General features: G+C 35.0%; 1 protein-coding gene across 6 annotated transcripts in view; it reads left to right on the top strand.

Moving 5' to 3' along the window:
- Positions 1–22,692, top strand: part of LOC137250822 (uncharacterized) — a 345,007-nt gene that overhangs the window by 111,021 nt on the left and 211,294 nt on the right. For 2 of the 6 annotated variants that reach the window (XM_067784378.1, XM_067784379.1), the window contains exon 1: positions 19,793–19,997. The exons of the other annotated variants lie outside the window; for them this stretch is intronic. In XM_067784378.1, the coding sequence (XP_067640479.1) occupies positions 19,901–19,997 (97 nt within the window). In that variant the 5' untranslated portion in view covers positions 19,793–19,900. Of the gene's footprint in view, positions 1–19,792; positions 19,998–22,692 lie in introns of those variants that run through there. 6 annotated transcript variants of the gene reach the window in all.

Raw genomic sequence — 22,692 nt, forward strand, 5'->3', positions numbered from 1 at the left:
AATACTTGACGCGATTTACCACGGAAGAAGTTAAAGTTTAGCTTCCCTTCCAATTTGCAAACTGAACAGCCTGTATTGCAGATGGCAGATGAATTTTCACTGAAAAGCTTTTCATGGCAGAAATGTGCTCGATTCACTGACGACGGGCGACCCCGCTAAGGAAAACTCTTTTTTCTAATTGAAATCGAACCTGGGAACCTTTATCAATAGGAAAATAATGTTAAAGATTAGTTAATAATAATATCGGTTTTCACGCGCTAGTGGTTAAACCGACTTCCAGATGCCCAGGCATGTACATCCCGAAGCGCCTGAATCCATCTCGCAGTGTAGTATGTTGCTAAAAAAGTGTTGAGCATTTTAAGTGAATAGCCTGTCGTTCTGGTGTTTTCTAAAAGATGTGTCCAGTTATCTGGAGCATTCTTTCAGCTGCGCCATTTTCGTCACTTTAATGTGCGCAGAACGCAGCGAATGCGCCATATGAACTAGTTCTGCGTGTTTTGAATTCTTGCGGTATGTAAGTTGTTCTGGTTCCTGATGCTTTTTTATCTTATTGCAAAAAGTGATGGAAGTAGTTTAAAGGCCGACGCCGAAGTTGAACATAAACTGCCATGCTAAGAAGCTTCGCTAGTTAGGAATTAAAAAATCGTACTTATTTAAAAAACTATACAACCAAGGCATTGGCACTGATATAAACTTATGTACGAGATTGGGTTTGCCATAAAACTAATCCTGAAAGCTGCAATTAATTTTTTTGATTTAGTGAAGCTTCACTCGGCTTTCGTTGTTGTTGTTGTTATTGTATTAACGATATAGACACTCCCCGAAGGTTTTGGGGATTGTTATCGACGTTGATGGTCCTTTGCGGGATATATGTAGATGCGGTACATTCCGGTAACAAAGCACCATGAAGGTACTAGCCCTACCATTTTTGGAACGATTAATATGACTACATTAATCTTTGTAGTCCATGCCGCCCCCACCCCTAGTTCCATGTGAAACTTGTGGTCGCTAGATCCTCATCTGCTAAACATGTGTATGATACATTCATATTTGTAACAGGATTCCCATCACATAAATGAGGTTGCCAATTGGCTTGCGGAAGCGTTGAAGCTATAAAGCTTCGTATTGCGCTTATCAACCCCTTGAATCCCTCTCAACTCGGCCTTCTTTAGTATTCTGAAGCAGAACGTAATTGGCCTCTCTGACTTGTCAACTATGCGCTAGCTTAGAACAGACCCTATCTTATAGGGCGATACATCGCATAATTCTGCCGGAGGCAATTTTTCTAGTTTTTGATATGATTACGCACCAATGAACATTTTGAGGTATCATGTGCATTAGTAATGCATTTTTTAAATACATAAGACTAGGGCAGTTTTTAGATCAGGTATACAGTTATTGCATTTTTAAATTATTGAGTGAACAAGTTAGAATTTAGCACTTTTTACCAAACTAATAACTCAAGGAATTTGTACGGCTGGATATTGGTTTGTCCAGCAATTTTATAAATTTATGCCTTTTTGTCAATGGCAACGAAAAAAATCAATATTGTAACGAATTCTGGGAAATTCCGCTTATTCCAAACCTTCTGCTACCTTTCGGATCGCTAAACTGTTGAATAAATCACTGCAATATTCAGTATTGCAATATGACCTTTATTTAATCTACTTGGGAGTAGTACAATTATACTTCGATATCACGTACTTCACAGCAGCGTGTTTAAATCAAACTGATTTGTTATTACGCACCTTGCGCTGCTTTTATGCTCTCCGTGTCTGGTCCGCAAATTTCTCCAAAGGCCTAGACGTTTCACCTTCTAGAACTCTTGTAGCTCATGCTTGGTTACGAGCTATATACATGTATGTTTGTAGTTTATAGCCATATGCATGTGTATATGTGAGTAACTACTTCGGCTGATGACTCCGTGTGTGTGTGTGAGATATCTCTTCGTCGCCATCTACATAAGTGTTGCTAGCTTTAATGTGGACATGTATATAAGAGGGGCTGCTTCATGTTTTTGTTGTTGCATGATTATTTACTAACAGCTCAGTGATGCTAATATTCGTCACAATATAGCTCTTGTAACTAGTACTGTAATGGACACACTGACTACAAAACACCTGATTTCAAGTGACATCTTCTTTCACCTTTTCTGCCGTCAAAGCTTTTTAAAGCTGAAAATTTAAGCACATAAACTCAAATTTATCTTTTTCTTTTTAATATAAAAATCTACAGCTGCTGTTGTTCTCAAATACCATTCAACATAGCGAAAATATATACATATGTATAAGTACCGCTATAAACTTATATTTACAGTTATGCCTTATTGCGTTTATGCCTATGGAAAAAATAAAAATTTAACAAAAAATATTAAACATTTTCTTGGGGAAAAAATATACAACGACTCCAAAGCACTTGTCCCAAATATGAAAACAAGCAACAAAACATGAAAGTGTAAAGCACAGCTGCAGCACACTAAGCGTAAAAAGAAATAAAGTAAGACTAAAAAACAACTTAAAAAGAATTTTTGCGACTAGTTTTAACAAAAGTTGGCCAAGTACAAGAGTATTGAGAATGAAAATAAAAATGAAACTACGTTTATATAAATGAAACAAAAAGCAAGCGGAAATGATTTTGTTTTAAATCTCATAAATTATTTACAATGAACGGGATTAATATTGGAATTGTGAGTGATAGTAAGATTGGGAGTGGTAGTCGGAGTGGGAATACTTGTGGGAATGATAGTGGGATAAGTAGCTGAAATTTGAATGAGAGTGACAGGGAGATAGGGCGTGAGGCTGACTTGGAGTGAGAGTATGAGTTTAAGTGAGAGCGGGAGTGGGAATATGAGTATGAGTTTGAGTGGGAGTATGTCTATGAGTTTGATTGGGAGTGTGAGTATGAGTTTGAGTGGAAGTGAGAGTAGGAGTAGAAGTGGGAGTGGCAGTGAGAGTGCAAGTTGGAGTGAAAATGGAAGTTGGAGTAAGATTATGGCTTGGAGCGGGAGTGGAAGTGTGACTGAGAGCGGGAACTCACGGATATTCAAGTCTTTAATAAATATGAAATATAATAATTTTTGCTCAGTTTCCGTACACCTGCGAGTAAAATGATAGAAGCCTTGACCCTTACAAGGTATGAGAAATTTTATTTTTTATTAAGAGGAAAATCGAAAATACCCTAAAAATCAATGCGAATTTAGAAAGAACTGAAACCTTACTACACCAGAATGAATGGGTCTACAAAACTGCATACTATACAAATATTATTAATCATAACACAAAAATCGTTAAACCTATCGTAACAAAATTCGCCAGAGAGGTTACCTTTACTATAAGGAATGCTGCGAAGAAAAAATAACGAAATCGGTTAAGGACCACGCCCACTTTTATATAAAAGATTTTTGAAAGGGTCGTGGACAAATAAAATAAGCTATATCTTTGCAAAAAAAAGCTCTATGTCAATGGTGTTTCATTTCCCAAGCGAATTTATAACAATAAATAGGAAAAACTTCAAATTTTAAAAAATTGGTGTGGCACCGCCCCTTTTATGACTAAGCAATTTCCTATGTTTCGGGAGCCATAACTCGAAGAAAAAATAACGGATCGTAATAAAATTGGGTACACAAATTTTCCCTATAGCAGGAAATATTTCTAGAACGGACAAGAATGGACGAGATCGGTTGAAGGCCACGCCCGCTTTTATATAAAATAACAAGCTATATCTTAGCGAAAAGGAGCTTTGTATCAATAGAATTTTAGTTTCTAAATTTAATTATAACATTAAGTTGGAAAACACTAGAACTTTTGAAAATGGGTGTGGCACAGCCCCTTTTATGCCTAAGCAATTTTCTATGTTTCGGGAGCCATACCTCGTAGAAAAATTAACATATCGTAGTGAAATTGTGTACATATATTTATAGCAGAAAATATTTCTAGTAAAAATGGACGGGATCGGGGACCACGACAACTTAGATATAAAACAAGTTTAAAAGAGTCTTGACTAGAATGATAAGCTATAACTTAAAAAAATAGTTTCCAATCAATGATATTTCACTTATCAAGTTTTATTGTAATAAAATGGAAAGAACTTTTTTTTAAAAGGGCGGTACCACTTGTTATGTAGAAAAGTAATTTATCTGACATGAAATGTACAATTGAAGCTCACGGTGAGTATATAATGTTCGGTTACACCCGAACATAGACACCTTTACTTGTTTTTTTTTTAATTTTCACGTTTTTTTCAAATTTTTCGAAAACATTTTCGAACTTCTTAACATAATTTCGCAAAAAATTTCCCCGAATTTTATATACGAACTTTTGAATTTCTTTTAATTTTTCGAACTTTCAAAATTTTTCGAAAATGATTTCGAACATATTTCGTCACATAATTTTCCTTACATAATTTATTAAACTTTTTTTTTGTAATTGATATTAGAGAAAAATTGTAAGTTTACAAACGGCGATGGTTAATTACCGAAAATAAAAGAAAAACCAAATAACGTATACAATTTGAAAATAAATTCTGCTGCTATTATTTTACTCGCATGTGCAACAAAGTAATAAATATACTGAAATTATCAGGAGAACAACCAAAGTTTATTTAGTCATGTTCGTCCTTTTGTTCTTCAGTTTTTAAAATATTCTTCTCGCATGCCTTCATAATCCTGAACCCATCTCCATAGTTAATATCTATTTCCAAACTTGGCTCGCATCTATAATTAAGAGGATTAGTATAAACGCAGTTATAAAAGATTTATAAAATCGTACACAAAATATGTTAAAAAAAGTTAAAGTAACAAAGAAGCAAAAGTAAAGTGAAATACAAGAAAGTGAAATGCGCGAGTACTAAACTAAAAACAAAACGAAAATTCAAACCAGAATCTAAAAAATGTTTGAGATGTATCTCTTGACATGTGCCATGATCTAAAAAGACTAAAATAACACTACAAAGCTAAAGCAAGGCGTAGACAAAGTAGGCTAACAGGCTTTTATATAAGAAGCTCACGCGATAAGAGCGAAAGTTACTAGTCCAAGTGCAGATCACGTACAAAATCTTAAGAAAAATGCCACATCAGTACTTGACTTCAAATGCGTTTTTCTTGTTTTTCTACTTTTAATAGCTATTCTAGTAAAATTAAATATTTTCTTGTATACCCTCACTCTCATTGTTGGCAGTGACTGTTGTAGTACATACATACATTCACATTTCCTTGCTTTTGTAAACATTTCACCTTTTCCTATATTTTGTGAATGCATATTTTCTAGAGCATGCTTTTAGGTCGTGCGTTTTTGTGTAGTGGCACAGCAACCGCAGCAACTGGCAGTGAGCTCCTTGTCTAGTGCCTGCATAAGTTAGGGTACCACTACACGGCGTATGAGTGACATATTCAAGCTCTAGGCAGTATTCACAATCAAACAGCTATACGATGCATTCTCGCTTGTAATTTACTTACGTATGAATAGTATACACATTATGGTTGGTCGACTTGTATAGACGAAAGTTAACCGAGATCGTGCCATCGATTTTTCGATGGATTTGGGCTCAGGAAAGTTCCACTACGCATATCCAAAAAAATAATTTTCGAGCCTGCGAAATTTCATTTTTGCGACTTTAATTTTTAAAGTTTTTTTCATGTGATTGTAATGTTTTCGTGCATACCCTGTCCGATCCAAAAATGTCCGCTAAAAACGTTGGCGATAACAGTTTTTTGCAAAAAAAAAAGTTTTTAGCGGACATTTTTGGTTCGGACAGGGTATACACGAAAATATTAAAATCAAATGAGAATTTTTTTAGTAGGTCATGAAAAGAACCTTAAAAATCAAAGTAGAAAAAAAGTAGAAAACAAGTAAAAAAAATTCAATTTCGCAGGTTCGAAAATTATTTTTTTGGGTATGCGTAGTGGAACTTTTTTTCCTGAGCCCAAATCCTATCGAAAAATCGATAGCGCGACTCGGTTAATAAATCGTCTCAGTCTAATACACATATATGAAATAGGTAATGCACTCTGCGTAGTTGAATTTTGTAATTAATTACTCAAGACATGCATAATGCATGTGTACATTAAGTACATATATATACATATAAACACGTAAATAAAATTATGTGAATTAATACAACCGAATGAGCAGAAATGCATATTTAAATTTTATTCGACGAGCCGTACACGTGCGCATCTTGCGCAACCAACCTAAAAGTCTCTTATCAAATATCAACAGAAATCAGCTGTTCTATCAATCAGATAAAACTTGCAGCTTACGGTGCAATTTGGCCGGTAATGCAGTGCAAATGTTCACAGTAGTACCATAGTACAAATAGATTTCTTTGCGTGCTCACAATCGTTTATTTTTAACAAATTATTTTAATAAAATATAGCCAAACAAAAGCACTACGACCAAAATTGCCCAAAGCTCGCTAATAGCCGGAATCTCCATCTTTACAACCAAAACTTTATTTATAGATTTGGATTCCAAACAAGAGCGAAAAAGGGACCCGTACATAAAAACAGCAATTAGAAGTATTATATATGATAGCAGTAGGAAATATATGGGAGTCTTCTCAAATTCATATTGAACTCTGAGCAATGCAAACACAAGCATTCGAATATATGATGTTAAATATTAAAAAATTAAAAAGCTATTTTTATTTGTTAAAAATGGCGTTTCCGTTTTACAAGGGTAGTAAAGCAGACTTATCTGGCCTAGCTCATAGAGAACTACGACACGAACCATTCAAGCAATAACTATCAAAAAATCGCTCCTTGGCAAAATGGGCATTTTGTGTTGGTTTGAAAAGAATACAACAGCGTCGGTAATACAAAAAATAGTAAAATATTTGAATGTAGTTTGCTGAGAAAAGCAAGCGAATCGCCGGTAAATGGATAAAAGTTATTAATAATCCATGAGCTTAACACACAAAAGCAAATCTACATAGGACGCAAATTAATAAAGACAGAATGTCTCAATTGTGTTGTTTGTGTAGAAATGAGATAAACTGAATTAAACAAGGAAACAATTACAAGCAGGATATCCTAGTGATTAAGATTGCCTGATGATGATTACGTGGCGGTTTTCGAAAGGGTACCATCGCAAAATGCCCACAAATGTTTCTTTCATTCTTTTCATTTTCTCTTAGTAAAAATAATAATTGAAAATTTAATTATTATAAGCCGGTGTTAAGCTCACGAATTCTTAATAATAAGTATAAATTGAAAACACCTTTAAAACAAACAAAGATAAAAATTATATTCTTAACCAAAAAAAGAGGTCGTCCAGCGTTTGAAGTCAAACCAAAACAGAGAAGTAGCTTTGCCAGAAAAAATCCATTTCGGGCTATTTGAGAAGAGCTTTGTCCGCTTCTTGTCGTTAACAACAGAAATTGCGTTATTATCGGCTTACAATCCAAAGCGAAATTATCGTCAGGCTATAGATTTGTTATCGTAGAGTCATCGACTTCTTATTAGCTTATTATCGATGGTTTATGCATGTCTCATCGATTTTATATTGAAGTTTTTACGGGTATCTTTTTCATAACAAGCCCATTTCTCATCATAACAAATTTCTAACACTCCGATAAGTAAGAATATACCTGCAGCAGGTATGACTGTCATAAGAGGCGACTAAAATACCCAAATGATTTAAGGGGTTGTGTCGCGCAACCCTTTCAAAGGTTTGTCAGCGCACTTTATAGCTTCACCAACCCAATTGTCAACCTCACCTTTAGCAACCGAGGTTCTGGCAACCCCAGGTTCCTCATTTAAGTATGGGTTGGCCAAGATTTCTACCACAAATCTATACCGTTTTGTTATCATGTCGCCAAATTTTCTATACAAAATTTATATCTTTTTTATAATAAAAATCGATAACTTTTCCGCTCTAGGTCGATAACTTATCTTGAAAAAATCGGTTACTCGTTTATATCTTGTGCTATCTATAGCAAATTTGTAACATTTCAATAGCTCGTGTAAACCTCGTCTATAAAACATGGGTAACATATAACATAAGCCGGCAATGAAACCACTAACTTATCGATAACAAACTTCAATAAACCAATTGATAACACTACCTGCTTTGCCTCATTGTCACCACATTGAGCTACAGTGTAGTGTCTATACTTACATTGTCTATTCCCTCATTTTCCCCTCTATTTCCTCATATACCTCAAAAGGCTATGCCTACGCTTACACCTACTCCTTCCAGAACTCCACTCGAAATAGCTCTGTGCTGTTACAAAAAATTCTTAACACGGCTATATGAAGGGCTTGGTTAGCTTAGTAAATACATTCAAATCATGAAAACCATGATGCAGTAAAGCACTGGCGAAGCCAATATTACAAAATGGAGTGGCAATTGGCAATACTTGGCGGCCACCGTGGTGTGATGGTAGCGTGCTTCGCCTACCACACCGTATGCCCTGGGTTCACACCCCGGGCAAAGCAATATCAAAATTTTAGAAATAAGGTTTTTCAATTGGAAGAAAATTTTTCTATGCGGGGTCGCCCCTCGGCAATGTTTGGCAAGCGCTCCGGGTGTATTTCTGTCATGAAAAGCTCTCAGTGAAAACTCATCTGCCTTGCAGATGCCGTTCGGAGTCGGCATAAAACATGTAGGTCCCGTCCGGCCAATTTGTAGGGAAAAGCAAGAGGAGCATGACGCAAATTGGAAGAGAAGCTCAGCCTTAGATCTCTTCGGAGGTTATGGCACCTTACATTTATTTTATTTTATTGAATTGGCAATACTCGCGCTCATAGCTAAAAGTTATGCTTTTTTCTACAATCTTTTTTTAGTATATAAAAAAATACTCATTTATGCCATTCCAAAATATAAAATACCGTACAGGAAAATAAATACCACGACCTTCTGTATTTTTTTCTATTTTTTTTAAATGAAATAAGCCTCGCTTGCATTACTTCCTTTGTTTTGTGTTGATTCCCTGGGCGTTTTTTCACTGAATTACGGAGCTTCTGAGAAAAAGGGAGAACATTTTAGACGGAACTGAATGGCTGGATTTCCCGAGTATTATGTGGGGAATACTTTGGGCCAAATTATGAGGATGCCTCAATTGCAAAGATGCACAACAAGGAAACTTTTGTGCCCCTTTAAATAAGGTGACAAAAAACTTTTATTTCGAGAATTTCGGTAGAATGCAATGCATGTTTGCTCCGACGAATTTATATTGGAGGCAATTAATGCATCAAAAACCGGCGATAAGCAGTAATCATTTATATTTTATCTTTAGAGAATCATCAAGATCTAGGCCAAACCAATGAAACCAAAAAATTATTTTATACAAAGCACATATGTGTTTGACAGTTTTTATCATTGTCGATATATCGACTGCATTCTGAAGTCATGTTGTTTTTGTTGTTGTAGCGATAAGAACCCTCCCGGAAGGCCTTGGGGATGTTGATGGTACTTTGCCGGATGCAGAACCGGTACGTTTCGGTAACAATCACCATAAAGGTTATAGCCCAACCATCTCGGGAACGATTTAATATGACCACATGAAATATTCAAGACAAGTAAATAAAACAACACTCTTTTCAAAAAGTCTTTAAGTAAATAATACCAACTTGTAACCCGTCTTTACATTCTTTGCGCATTTTTTATCTTTCTAAGCCGGTCATAACTTCTTGAAAATAGATTTGAAATAACGATATAGTTCGTAGCTGAACTTAAAGCTTCGCCAACCAAAGGAATTAAGCTTTTATCATTTTGAGCTCGAGTTCATCATATGTGACCGGGCCTATAAAAGGTGGCTTATGACTCAAAAAAGAAATTACAAGCAACAGCTGTCAAAGATAAACAATGCATTTCTTCAGTTTCTTAGTAGTTTTTCTTTTGCATTATGAACAGTCATGCCCAAAAGGCAACCAAAAAAGTCAAAAGAGCATAAATGAGATAAGTTCGTGTGTGTATATAAAGAACGATGTTTTTTCGAATGCAAAGCACAAACCAGTTTTTGACCGAACAAAAATCGTGTGAGTGCTCAGATTTAAAAGCAATGCTGAACGAGTAGGACGTGTGCCGCTTGTGAATAATGTCTGTGGAAGAAGACTTTAGCGAGGTTTTTCAAACATATTTTGTGAAAACGAAGAGAATGATGATGATTCTTTCGATGATGTTGGTATCAATTACGAGAACGAACTACAAGCATTGTTTCAAGCTGAAGGTCAAATGGAAGTGGATGAAAATATTTTTACAGTGGACTTGTGTATTACAGATAACGAAGAAAAGAAATTGGTAAATAAATTTATTTCGCAGGATTGCTGTAATAATAAATGCCAAAAAATTATACCGCGAAAAATTATAGAAACTGCAAGAAATAACTATCTAAAATTAGCAAAACATTAACTTGATTTGGTTATACTGAGCCATATCTAATCAAAACTGATGTGCACGGACAAACTTAGAGATGCTTACACAGAAATGACGATGGACATTGAAAGCAAAAAAGTAAAGGTGTTGAAAGGCATAAATTGGTGTTCACTTTTTATCACTTACCTGTTTGCCGTTCATTTTTCCTTTTTGTGCATGCGTGTGGAAGAAAACGTTTTGAAAATTTACTTCGACATTTTCATACACACGGTGCCATAACACGGGTGCATGGGTTAGCAAATAAACCATCTACATATGCGAGAGCGTTTCAACCATCTGACATCCAAAAAATTGTTAAATTTATTGAGGACAGAGCCGATCTATTGGCTCTTCCACTGCCAGGACGTTTACCCAAATTTAAAGATTATCGCGCATGAAGCTGCCATCTAATGAGACAAAGGCTTCAGTATATCGTAAATACATTTCTCCACTCGGTAATGATGAACTTAAAATGAGTATTCGTTCCTTTCGACGCATATGGGCTAAATACATACCATATGTGACAGTTATGAAACCAGCAGATTATCCCTGTGATTGCTGTCGTAGTATGTCCGCCATTGTTTAGTTTTTTTCAAAGTTGTCGGGAACGATTTAATATGACCACAAAGATTTAATATGACCACGCAAGCCAAAAACGTTCCTGAACTTGAACGTGAAGAAAAACTTAATCTTTTTCTTGATCACTTACAAAAAGCTCGAAATCAACGTGCATACTACCAAGAATGGTGTGACAATACTGATGATACTGTAAAGGTCTGATCATTCGATTTTGCGCAAACGGTCCACTATCTAGTGTCTCCTCAACAACCAGGTACCGCCTACTTCAAAGCAACGAAAAATTGCGCAGTCTTTGGAATTACAGGCGAAAAAGGAAAAATACAGGTTAGGATTTCATCGCACAAATTCAACTCACTTTTTTTGAAAGTATCTTGATTATTTTTTTTTCCGACAGTGTAATTACATGATAGATGAGGAGCATGATATTGGCAAAGGTCCAAACACCGTTGTGAGCATCCTACATTATTATTTGGAAACGTGTTGCAAAAATGTCCAAACAATTGTACTTTTCTGCGATAATTGTGCTGGATAAAGTAAGAAAAGTGTTATGATATCATATCACGCACTACCATTTTATTAAATTTGCTATTGACGGGGCATACTAAGTTTGCCCCAGATCGGTTTTTCGGTATTTTCAAGGCCAGGTATGCTATCACTAATATTGATACATATGAAGAGTTGCTGCAGTGCGTACAATCGTCACCAGTTGGCCATAATACAGCTGTTTTGTCGAAAAAAGTCGTTTGGTATGAATGGGATAGTTATTCTAAACCATTCTACAAGCCACTTAAAGGTATTACACAATTCCGCCATTTTATAATGGACAAAAACTCTTTGAAAACCAAAAAAATTGCTGACAGTAAAGATGTTGAATCATTTCAACTGCCATTAATCCCAGTTGATGACACCATGCCCGAAATTATTCAATCAGTCGGTTTATATCTGCAGCGTCAGTGGTACATTTATCAGAATCTCAGAAGCTTGGTTGCAGACCCCACGAATGCGGATATTTTGGCTCTATTGTCATCGAAAAAAATGCTATCAAAAAAATCTGAGGATGCTTCACCAGCCACCAAAGTGGCATCGAAGGAACCAAAGGCTACATTGTCAAAACCTAAACCGAAGAAGTCTGTAGCTTCATCTTCAAATCAAGATCCAAAAAGAAAGAACTGAAGGAACCTGTGACTTAAACTGCAATAAAAACAAGTAAGAACGGGACTGTCTTCGGCTGTGCCGAAGACTTCATACCTTTCATGAATGGGGCTGAACAATAATCTTATCCCGTTCGTAATCTCCGAATAATCGGATGTATAAGATAAGAAATATATAGTGAACAGATCTACATACCTTAACGATTTTTAAGATAAATATAAAATAAAAAACAGGTAGGTACTTTGTGTGAGGATGCAAAGTTTCAGGTTTTTTGTGGTCTGCGTGTAAAAACTATGACTAGGAATCACGTATTTCAACAATATATGACGTAAACGTAACTATTTGATGAAATTTGATGAATTTTGAAGCTTCTAGCCGTAAAAAGGGGGCAAAAATTAGAGTTTATATGGGGTATATAATATATATACCACCAATCTCTATGATTTTTTCAGACAACAATATATGCTATACACGTAAGCAGTTGGTGAAATTTGAAGCTTCTAGCTGTTAAAATGGGGCCGAAATCGTAAAAAAAAAATATATATACTATATATATATACTATATATACCATCATATATATATTATATACATATATCACCGATCTCTATGATTTTTTGACACAACAATACATACTATATACGTAAGCAATAGGTGATATTTGAAGCTTATAACTGTTAAAATGGGGAAGAAATTGCGCAAAGTTTCTTATCTGAACAATCGGTTGTACGGGATATATACTATATATACCACCGGTATCTATGATTTGAACATATCTAAACGATTTTTAAGATAAATATAAAATAAAAAATAGGTAGGTAATCTGTGTGAGGATGCAAAGCTTCACATTTTTTGTGGTCTGCATGTAAAAACTATGACTACGAATCACGTATTTCAAAAATATATGACATAAACGTAACTATTTGATGAAATTTGATGAATTTTGAAGCTTCTAGCCGTAAAAAAGGGGTCAAAATGACAGTTTATATGAAGTATATAATATATATACCACCGATCTCTATGATTTTTTCAGACAACAATATATGCTATATACGTAAGCATTTTGTGAAATTTGAAGCTTCTAACTGTTAAAACGGGGCAGAAATTGCTCAAAGTTTCTTATCTGAACAATCGGTTGTATGAGATATATACTATGTATACCACCGATCTCAATGATTTTTTCAGACATCAATATATGCTATACACGTAAGCAGTTGGTGAAATTTGAAGCTTCTAGCTGTTAAAATGGGGCCGAAATCGTAAAAAAAAAATATATACTATATATATATACTATATATACCATCATATATATTATATATATATCAAAGATCTCTATGATTTTTTGACACAACAATACATACTATATACGTAAGCAATCGGTGAAATTTGAAGCTTGTAACTGTTAAAATGGGGTAGAAATTGCGAAAAGTTTCTTATCTGAACAATCGGTTGTATGAGATATATACTATATATACAACCGATCTCTATGATTTTTTCAGACCACAATATATGCTATATACGTAAATTTTCGGTGAAATTTGAAGCTTCTAGCTGTTAAATGGGGCTAAAATTTGCGAAAATATATATATATATATATATACTATATATACCACCATATATATACTATATATACCACCGATCTTTATGATTTTTTCAGACAACAATATATGCTATATACGTAAGCATTCGTTGAAATTTGAAGCCTCTAGCTCTTAAAATAGGGCAGTAATTACGAAAAGTTCCTTATCTGAACAATCGGTTGTGGGGGATATATACTATATATACGACCGATCTCTTAAATTTTTTCAGGCAACAATATGTGCAATATACGAAAGTACATGGTGAAGTTTGAAGCTTCAATCTGTTAAATTGGGTAAGATATTACAAAAATCCTCTTTTCTGAAAAATCGGTTGTATGGAGGATATATGCTATAGTGGTCCGATCCGGTCGGTTCCGACAAATGTCTAATCAGACACCCAAATACACCCGCTCACCAAATTTTATCAAGATATCTCAAAAATTGAGGGACTAGTTTGCATACAAACAGACAGACGGACAGACGGACATGGCTAAATCAACTCAACTCTTCAACCTGATTATTTCGGTATACTTAATGGTGGGTCTATCTATTTTCCTTTAAGGACTTACAATTTTCGGTTTCGGGACGAAGTTAATATACCATTTCATTTTCATGAAAGTTATAAAAATCAAGAAAACATAAGGCCTCATCTCCAGAACACTTCTAAGCAAGTTAGTACTTTGTAGTTTTCACCACGTGAAAGAGCGTCTCAAAAACTATCGAAACCAGAAAAAAAAGTGGAAAAATTTGTTTTGAGTCATAAGCCACCTTTTCATAGGCCGGGTCATATATTATCTTCGTTTCAACTTTTAGCTAACAAAATCGAGACGAAGGTGAAGATTATGCTTGAACTCGGACACTTTAGCAAAATAATCTTCAACTACCACATGAACGCAAATACGACTGCAGTTACAAAATTAGTATGATGGAAGAAAAGCAATATCATCTCCTTGTCTACGCCTTCTTCGCCATTCTTTCATTAGTATCTATATTTAAACTGACCCATATAAGTATTTAATACTTTAAACTTTTCATTTTAAACCTAAAACAATTCTTATTTCTTTTTGTCCACTCTTCTTTCACCCTATTTACTCACCCTTTACTCACCCTTCATACTTTTCCCCCAAGTACATGTTAACTTTACCATAATACTATTTATTAGATCACAGATTTCTGACAAAAGAAAAATCAAAATCTTATGACAAATGAATCCCTTTCGACTGCAGCTAAAAGAAAACTTCATAGCAAAGCGGACTTTTCCCAATGAGAAACGTTAACTGTGTTAACAATATTATGGCACCAAATGTACTACAAAATTTAGTACTCAAACTTAAGTTAAACGACTGGTAGCTTTTTATTCCACCTCCTTCCCCCTTTTTTCTTACGCTGAATGTACTTGCCCTGGCAATAATACATATGCATATACATATAAAACTTCCCGTAAGTTGTAGCGCGGTTTTAGTAAATAGTCGCTGTCAGGTGAAATGGCTGTCAAACGAAAAGCAATGCTCTCAACATAGCCACCATGCGGTTATCCAGATAAAATATTACACAGTGAGAAAAAATTCGACTATTCTTCTCACAATGACCAAGCCTAGTGTGCTAGTGAGATAGTTGTTGTGAATAGTTGACATGCCGAGAATTCGAATACCATAGAGCCGGGTACAGGCACAATGGTGGACGTACCACTCCTATGACTGGAAAAAATGTGGTCCTACTACCCAAAGACGCTGATTTTTTTGTTTTCTATCTAGAGGTTATTTACCTAGAATTTTGCAAACGCCCAAAATGTTAGATTTTCTTATAATTTTCTTAGCAGAAAAAAAAAGTTTTGTGAACTGTTTACCTACACTATTGCAGTGCTGGAAACATCCAGTGGAATATTAATTTAGGAACCTAAAATTTAGGCAAACCCAGGTAAAATTGAGAAAAAAAACCTACATCACTGGAAAGTGTAAGCAATGCAGTGCAAAGTTGAGAGGTTATAATTTGTTTGAGCATAATTTTCAACCTAAATTTAAATGTCAAATTTCAAAAACAAAAAAATTTGGATTTTGCATTTCATTTTTTAAATTAGTAAGTGCAAACAAAATGCGCCTGTGGATTCATAAGAGGTACCATATTGAACAGAGCGCTAGGATTCGTGCAGCATATAGAGTCCAATTGTTTATTGAATATTGTAGTGATGGTTTTAAATGGCTTAACTTTAATGCTGGCGATATAAGAATTGGATCCTTGATCATGAAATTAGCATTGCGATCGGATCATATTGCTTAGCGCCCCATCGCTGCCCTAAAATAAGCTATTTGGATCCACCAAATGTTATTCACAACATAAGGTTCAGCTTGAGATAAAGGCATCCGACCCTCTCCACGTGCTCCATGATGAACGGAAAAAAATCTATATAGGCTGGAGACGCTACATTTTCTTGTATTTCTATTTAGGGGTACTTTCCCTCCCTTGACCCCTGCCCTGTTGAAGCGTGCATATTACTTATATAATTTGCATAAACAAACAATAAATAAAAAACTCATACAAATAGACAACATTAGTTAATTCGTTGTAGTTCTATAAAGAGAACAAAAGTAAGACTCAATTGTATGATGAGCGACAATATTTGGTGGAGATTGCTTAACTGATTCCAGGCCCAATGCTCAAGGAACAGACTGTTCCTATCCTTCCAATGGTACTCATCTCTGCTGCAAAGACTATGCATAGATCGCAAATGCGTTATATGTAGATTCCGCTACCAAATTACCTCAAAATGTAATTTCGTCATTTCACTACCTCAAATAAATTCTCCTTCAACTCTTACCTCAGAGAAGAGAATGCAAGAGAAGCAGACACAAACTGAACAAATGACGGTAGTCTGGTTGTTTTCAGCCGGGTATTAGATCGCATTCCTAAAATAATTTTCATGCAATAACCTAAAGGTTAACGCTGTTTGCTTTTCAAATGAATGGTCGAACTTACATTGTCTAGAACGTTACCCAGACTAATACCGCATAACAGAGTATCAGTGTTACTACCATTTCATAGGTCTGGTGAAAATAAATAGCAATTGCCAAACCGAAATTTACATATATCATTAGCCTGAAAGTTTCAAATTTGAAACATATACGAAAAAAATATCGCGTCACGACTAGCATATCCTATGGCAAGCACTCTGCAGTCAACCTAAGAGCTAGTACCTTATTATTTTAAGTATATCCCACCACATAAAGTGCGTTCTAACGCGGCTTCCAAATAGTTTCCGGTACTAGTAAGTACCTGGATACGAAAAAGTACCCGGTTTTAAAAAAGTGTCCGATTCTTGATAAGAACTTATATCCGAAAAAATACCCTGAACAGAAATGCGCCCTGTTCTCAAAAATACCCGGTTATAAAAAAGTATCCGGATCCGCAAAAGCACCTAAGTAGCACCGGATTCTTCAAAAGTATCCTAAAAGAATACCGAAAACAAAGCTGAAATTATATCGAAACCAATCCCAATATCATACTGAAATAAAGAAATCTCGAAACTGTTCAATGAATTCAATGCTTTCAAACCTACATTTCATGCCTTGTGGTATTCAAACAATACCATAAGGGATGCTAGCAAAGTACTTGTTTTCTAGCTGTCATGGTTATATCTTATATTATTTTAATAACTGATCTGAATTGTTGTCGTACGGATTTCGAAAACAATACTTTAATAATCTGGAATAGTTACATCACGAAAAAAGTCTCGAAATGATGCCCAAAGAAAAATCTGATATAACCCGGAAATGCTTCAGTAAAAATCCATAAGAAATTCCGTGAACAAACGTTTGCTTCCCAACGTTAAAATAAAATTTAATCTGGCCACAGCGGCGTCCGTGATTCATTGTCGTGCTGATCTGTCCCGCAAAAATAACGACCCTCATAAGAACATGTGTAAAAATATTTTGACAGGTTTCGCTTTGTAGCCGCCGTCGTGAATGTAATCAGACCTATTCACTGCTTGCTTGTTGAAGCTCAGTTAGCTCTAAAAAGCTTTTTAGGGCATCTTGGCTCTAAGAGTTTCCTTAGAATGTTTAACTGAGATTTATCATAATATCCTAACAGAAAAAAGGAACAGCGCTTAACTGGAGCAAGTAAATGAAATTATGGGTTAAAGTGAACAGTGGATATTCTTCCTTTTTGTCAAGTAAGATATGCTCACCACTAAAAGCAATTCATTTTTTAAGGACCCTAAAAAGTTCAATGTGATTATATTAAATCGTACCAAAGGCTGAAATCATAATACATATTTAATTGGTGTTTGAAAAATGTACATGCTGACGAGAGATATCAAGGTCTATTCAATATTGATTTCCCAACATTGATATGTACAATTGTGCTTTTCATTATTCCAACACCTTTTTATTTACACCTTTTGTTTTGAATGCATACAAGTTTAATATGTGTATAAAATTAATTTTTCCAGTTTGCGCTCTTGACATCCTTTCATTTTACTTTGTAGATGAATTGTTTGCTTGTGCCAGAATAACGCGCAGCTTGTCAGCCAACACAATTTTATCGCATTCTGATGTGCGCTGTTATAAAATGTCAACTTCAATCATGATCGCATACAGGAAGGGGAGACTTTGGGGTTTTGCATACATGGGTCAAAAATTATGTGCGACAAAGCTCAGTCGAAAGTATACAGCAGCGAACAGAAAACTTCTGTCAATTTTATTTTTAATTTTTTACGAAAAAACTTCTATGAATTTTGTAACTAAAACTATGCAAACCAATCGTAATAACGCTTTCGAAAAAACTCGAGAAAATTTTACGATAATTTTGAAATTTTGTTTTTAATTCTCTGATTTTTTTTTTTTTTTTTTTTTTGGAGTGTGCAGTTTAGAAGCCGAGTAAATTTTAGGCTAGCAACCTTACACTTGTAGCCCCTCAAATTCACATAAATTTTAGACATTTTCTTTTGCGAAGGGTGTTTCAGACTTTCTGCCATATAAAAAAAAACATTCACACTTTGTGTTGAGAAAAATCTAAAACACCATTCGGAAATTGTCAAAAATCAATCCGATTTTTTAGACATATATAACTTGAATCTTTTTAGACAAAAATTGTTGCGGTACAAATGTGCATAGTCAAAAAAGTTGAGAGAACTACAAATAAAAAGCTCATAATTTTCTAAAATTTTCTCGCATTTTTTCGAAATTGTTTTTGAGATTGGTTTGCATGGTTTCAGTGACAAAATTCATTGACGTATTTTGTTTAAATATCGAAAATGAAAAAGTATTTAATTGACCAAATTTGAAAATAATTGTCAGTGCCATTTTTTTCGATTCCGTATATGTACAGTATCAATACTAACACTTGAAAGATCAAGTCTTCTGCAGCAAATCTAAAGTATTTTTTGCTGACTTGTCTTGTAATAGTTTTGTCCCCCTAAACCTTTTTCTGTACTCGTCCCTGCATACACCTTTATACACTCATTCCACCATAAAGCAGGCAAGCCATTCAGTGTGACTTGTTCGTATTCCAAATTATAAATATGTATAAAATTTAAATACAAACGTACAAGTACCCTGAAAACTGGTGCGCCTCTAGTGCATTCAGGATCACTAATAGTTCGCCTTCTGTCTCTTTTACATGCTTCTAACTGGCGAATTTACCTTGGCGATGTGCTAGGTGATGAAAATTGTCCCCGTTGCATTACCTTTTATATAGTTCCGAACTAGATAAATATTTCCATTTAGAACTAGCTCCGAACATTTATAATTAATATCTTTGTAGTTCTTTTGTTGATTTTGTTGAGTTATTTCCGAACCAGGCCGAAATTCTACATACTGCTTCTAATGCGATTTTGTGTCCTTTTTCGATAGTTTCGAACCACAGGAAATAATTTTAAGATGTAGGGAAAGAAAGCATACTCATAGTCGAAGTTCCTCAAAGCTAGTAGACGGATTATTGCTTGTTTTTTTTTTTTATATATTTATGAAATACGTGTTAAATATGAAAACCCAAACTGTCGATTTATGAACTAAAGAAAATCTAGGCTCAGTCGAACTATGTAGTACATATTTGGTACTTTTGGTCTAGTTCTGAACCAGAAATTTTACCCACCAACAAATTTTCGTTTCATATTAAGCTACTCTGCAGATGAATGATGAACGCTTCGCCAACGGAATTAGCGAAGCTGATAGAAACCCTACTCTGTAGTCCTGTATCGTATTTTCTACTGAGTAAAAAGAAGGCATCAAAATAGCCTTCGTATGAATGACGTACCTGCATTTTTATATAAACAAAAATTCTTGCCTGAATTTGCATTCCCGTTCTGTATTTCAGAAAGGAAACGAAGGCCAAGGAAAGGTAAGGAAACGCAAGGGGAAGAAACTAAATGAAATTTAAAAAGGTGAGAAATCAAAACCGAAGTTGGAACCGTAAAAGCGTGTTATCAATTCGTTATCGAAGGGTTAATGGTTTGTTATCGGTGAGTCATCGGTTTGTTGTCGAATAGTTTTTATATGAGCATTATCGGCGAGGTATACATGAGACATCTATTTACCATCCATTAGTTATCTATAAGTTGTCAAAGTTTTCAATAATTTATCAAAAAGTTATCGATTATTAATCGATATGTTATCAATATTTGCTGTGGAAAAGCTATCGATTTGTTGTCTGAGTGTTTTTAATTTGTTTTCGTATTGTCAACTCTGCTATCAATTTGTTAAGTTTTCGATTTTTTATCGAAAGTTATGCATATGATATGAGAAAGGTATCAATTTGATATCGAGAAGCTATCGATTTCTTATCGGAGAGCTGCCAATTAGTTGTCGGAGTGTTTCTTGTTTTTTTTTATCGAAGAGTTTTCTTAAAATTATAAATTCGTTATCGCAAAGCTGTCGAGCTGAATATTTTCAATTTGTATTCATGTTTTCAACTTTGCCATCAATTTGTTAAATTTTCGAATTGTTATCGAAATTTGTGGATATGATATGAGATAAATTATCAATTTGCTATCTAGAAGCTATCGATTTCTTATAGGAACATTTTTGGGACTATGTAGGGATCATTTGGAGACCCTTCTAGCATCATTTCTCAATGGTTTTCGGGCTCCTTCCGAGATCCGGTCAGGGTAATTTCGGGATTCTTCTGGCATCATTTCTGGATAATTTTCGGGATCCGTCTAGGATGATTTTCGGGATTCATCCGGGATCCGGTCAGGGTCATTTCGGAACTTACTCGAGACTACTTCCGGATCATTTGGATACCCTTCAGGGATCATTTCTGTGTGGTTCTCTGGATCAGTCTAGAATCGCGTCGTTGTCATTTCGGGACTATTCTGGAACCATTTGGAGACTCTTCTGGGAGCATTTCTGCATGGTTTTTGGGATCCGTCTGCGATACCGTCGGGGTAATTTCGTGGCTTTTTCCGGATAATTTTGATCATTTGGGGATCCTATCAGGTTAGCAGCTCATTTAGTTATTTTTTTTTTACTCTATTACAAAAATAAAATATATTGGGCAGAAAATTTTTTTAAACAAATCACTTGATGAGCAGGTTAACGTGAATAGCCCATATATTTTATTTTCTCCTTGCGAACGAGGCCGCGGGTAAAGGCTAGTCTAATATAAAACAAAAATAAAAGTAAAGCGCGATAACCTCCGAGGAGATTTTAGGCCAAGCTTCTCTTCCAATTTTAGTCCTGCCCTTTCAGTTTGATGTGTAAACAGTATGTGGTAATACAGAACGTAAGACTCAGATAAGTTCAGGTTTAAGTGAAGGCGTCATATGTGGGAATGACATGCTGTATGGGAGACTACGGAATGTAAGTGTAGTTTGTCTTGCGGTGTTGCCGACAATCTGTCGATTTTTTTATTGATAAAACTGTTACCGAAGGCTTATCGATTTTTAATCAACCAGATGCCGATGACTTTTAAAAAAGTCTCCCTTAATTTTCCAGACAACACTCTGAAAAGATCTTATACAAATCTCTAAGGCTTCCAACAAATAGCGCTGGAAACTGTTATTCCCTTCATAATGTGCAATTAAAATTTTGTACGATTTCTATAATTTACCAAACAATATAGTAAAAAACAAATAAATTTATTTGTTCCTGGTAAAGCTAACTCTATTGTGGTCTGGCCATAACTACAAAACGAATTGCCTACCTAGTCCAAAGTTGCACTTGTTGGCCGTTTCAATTCTATGCTAATATTATCGTCGCTGTTAATGCTAACTAAATGACAAATAAAGTCCCTCCAGCCACTAACTTATATCCATCATCAGGGGCGAATGATGAATAACTTACCAAGAGTCCCGTAATAAACTTGAAAAAATTCTAGGATGATCTCAAACACAATCTCGGAATAGTCGCGAAGAAGACAAGAAAATAATCTCAAAATAGTTCTAATACAGTCCTAAAATCCTCATAGAGCCACCCTTAAATCAATCGTAATATAATCGTCCAGGCCGCCGTGGTTTGGAAGTACATAGTATTCTTTCAAACCACATCTGTATACACATTTATGGCCCGAGGTTCGAGTAATGGTATAAGTAAAATGAAAAACACGAAGGAAAAGAAAGAAAAAGTTTTTCGGGTAGATTCCAGGACTGTTGTTAGATCATCCAAGAAATAATCAACTCTTTCACGTCTGGGAAGACACAATAGAAAAAATCCTCTAGGGATTGAGCATCACTGTTATAGATCAGGCCGTCAGCAAACTTGCAATCGAAATTTGATATTTTATTTTCCCCAGCCGAACTAGCGTCTTCCTCATTCAATAGTTATGAGCACTAACATCATTTTTTGTAGGCTCCGTTAATAAGTTCATGCGTATAAAAAAGTAAAAAGATTAAATAAACAAGTAGGTAGGTATATTAAGATGCCCGTTATTTACAAGCTGTTTTTGTTTTCATTCAGACTGAAAAATCTGTCCAAAATTCCTCGGAAACATTGTTGTAGAGCGTTCACTTTCGTATAAGATAATCTCTGTCTTCTTTCTGTTTATCACGATTTAGACTGAAAACTAAAAATTTGGAAGGCATCTGACACAAAGAAAC

Source organism: Eurosta solidaginis, chromosome 4 (assembly GCF_040869045.1).
Source record: "Eurosta solidaginis isolate ZX-2024a chromosome 4, ASM4086904v1, whole genome shotgun sequence".
In the NCBI taxonomy this organism is placed as follows: domain Eukaryota; kingdom Metazoa; phylum Arthropoda; class Insecta; order Diptera; family Tephritidae; genus Eurosta; species Eurosta solidaginis.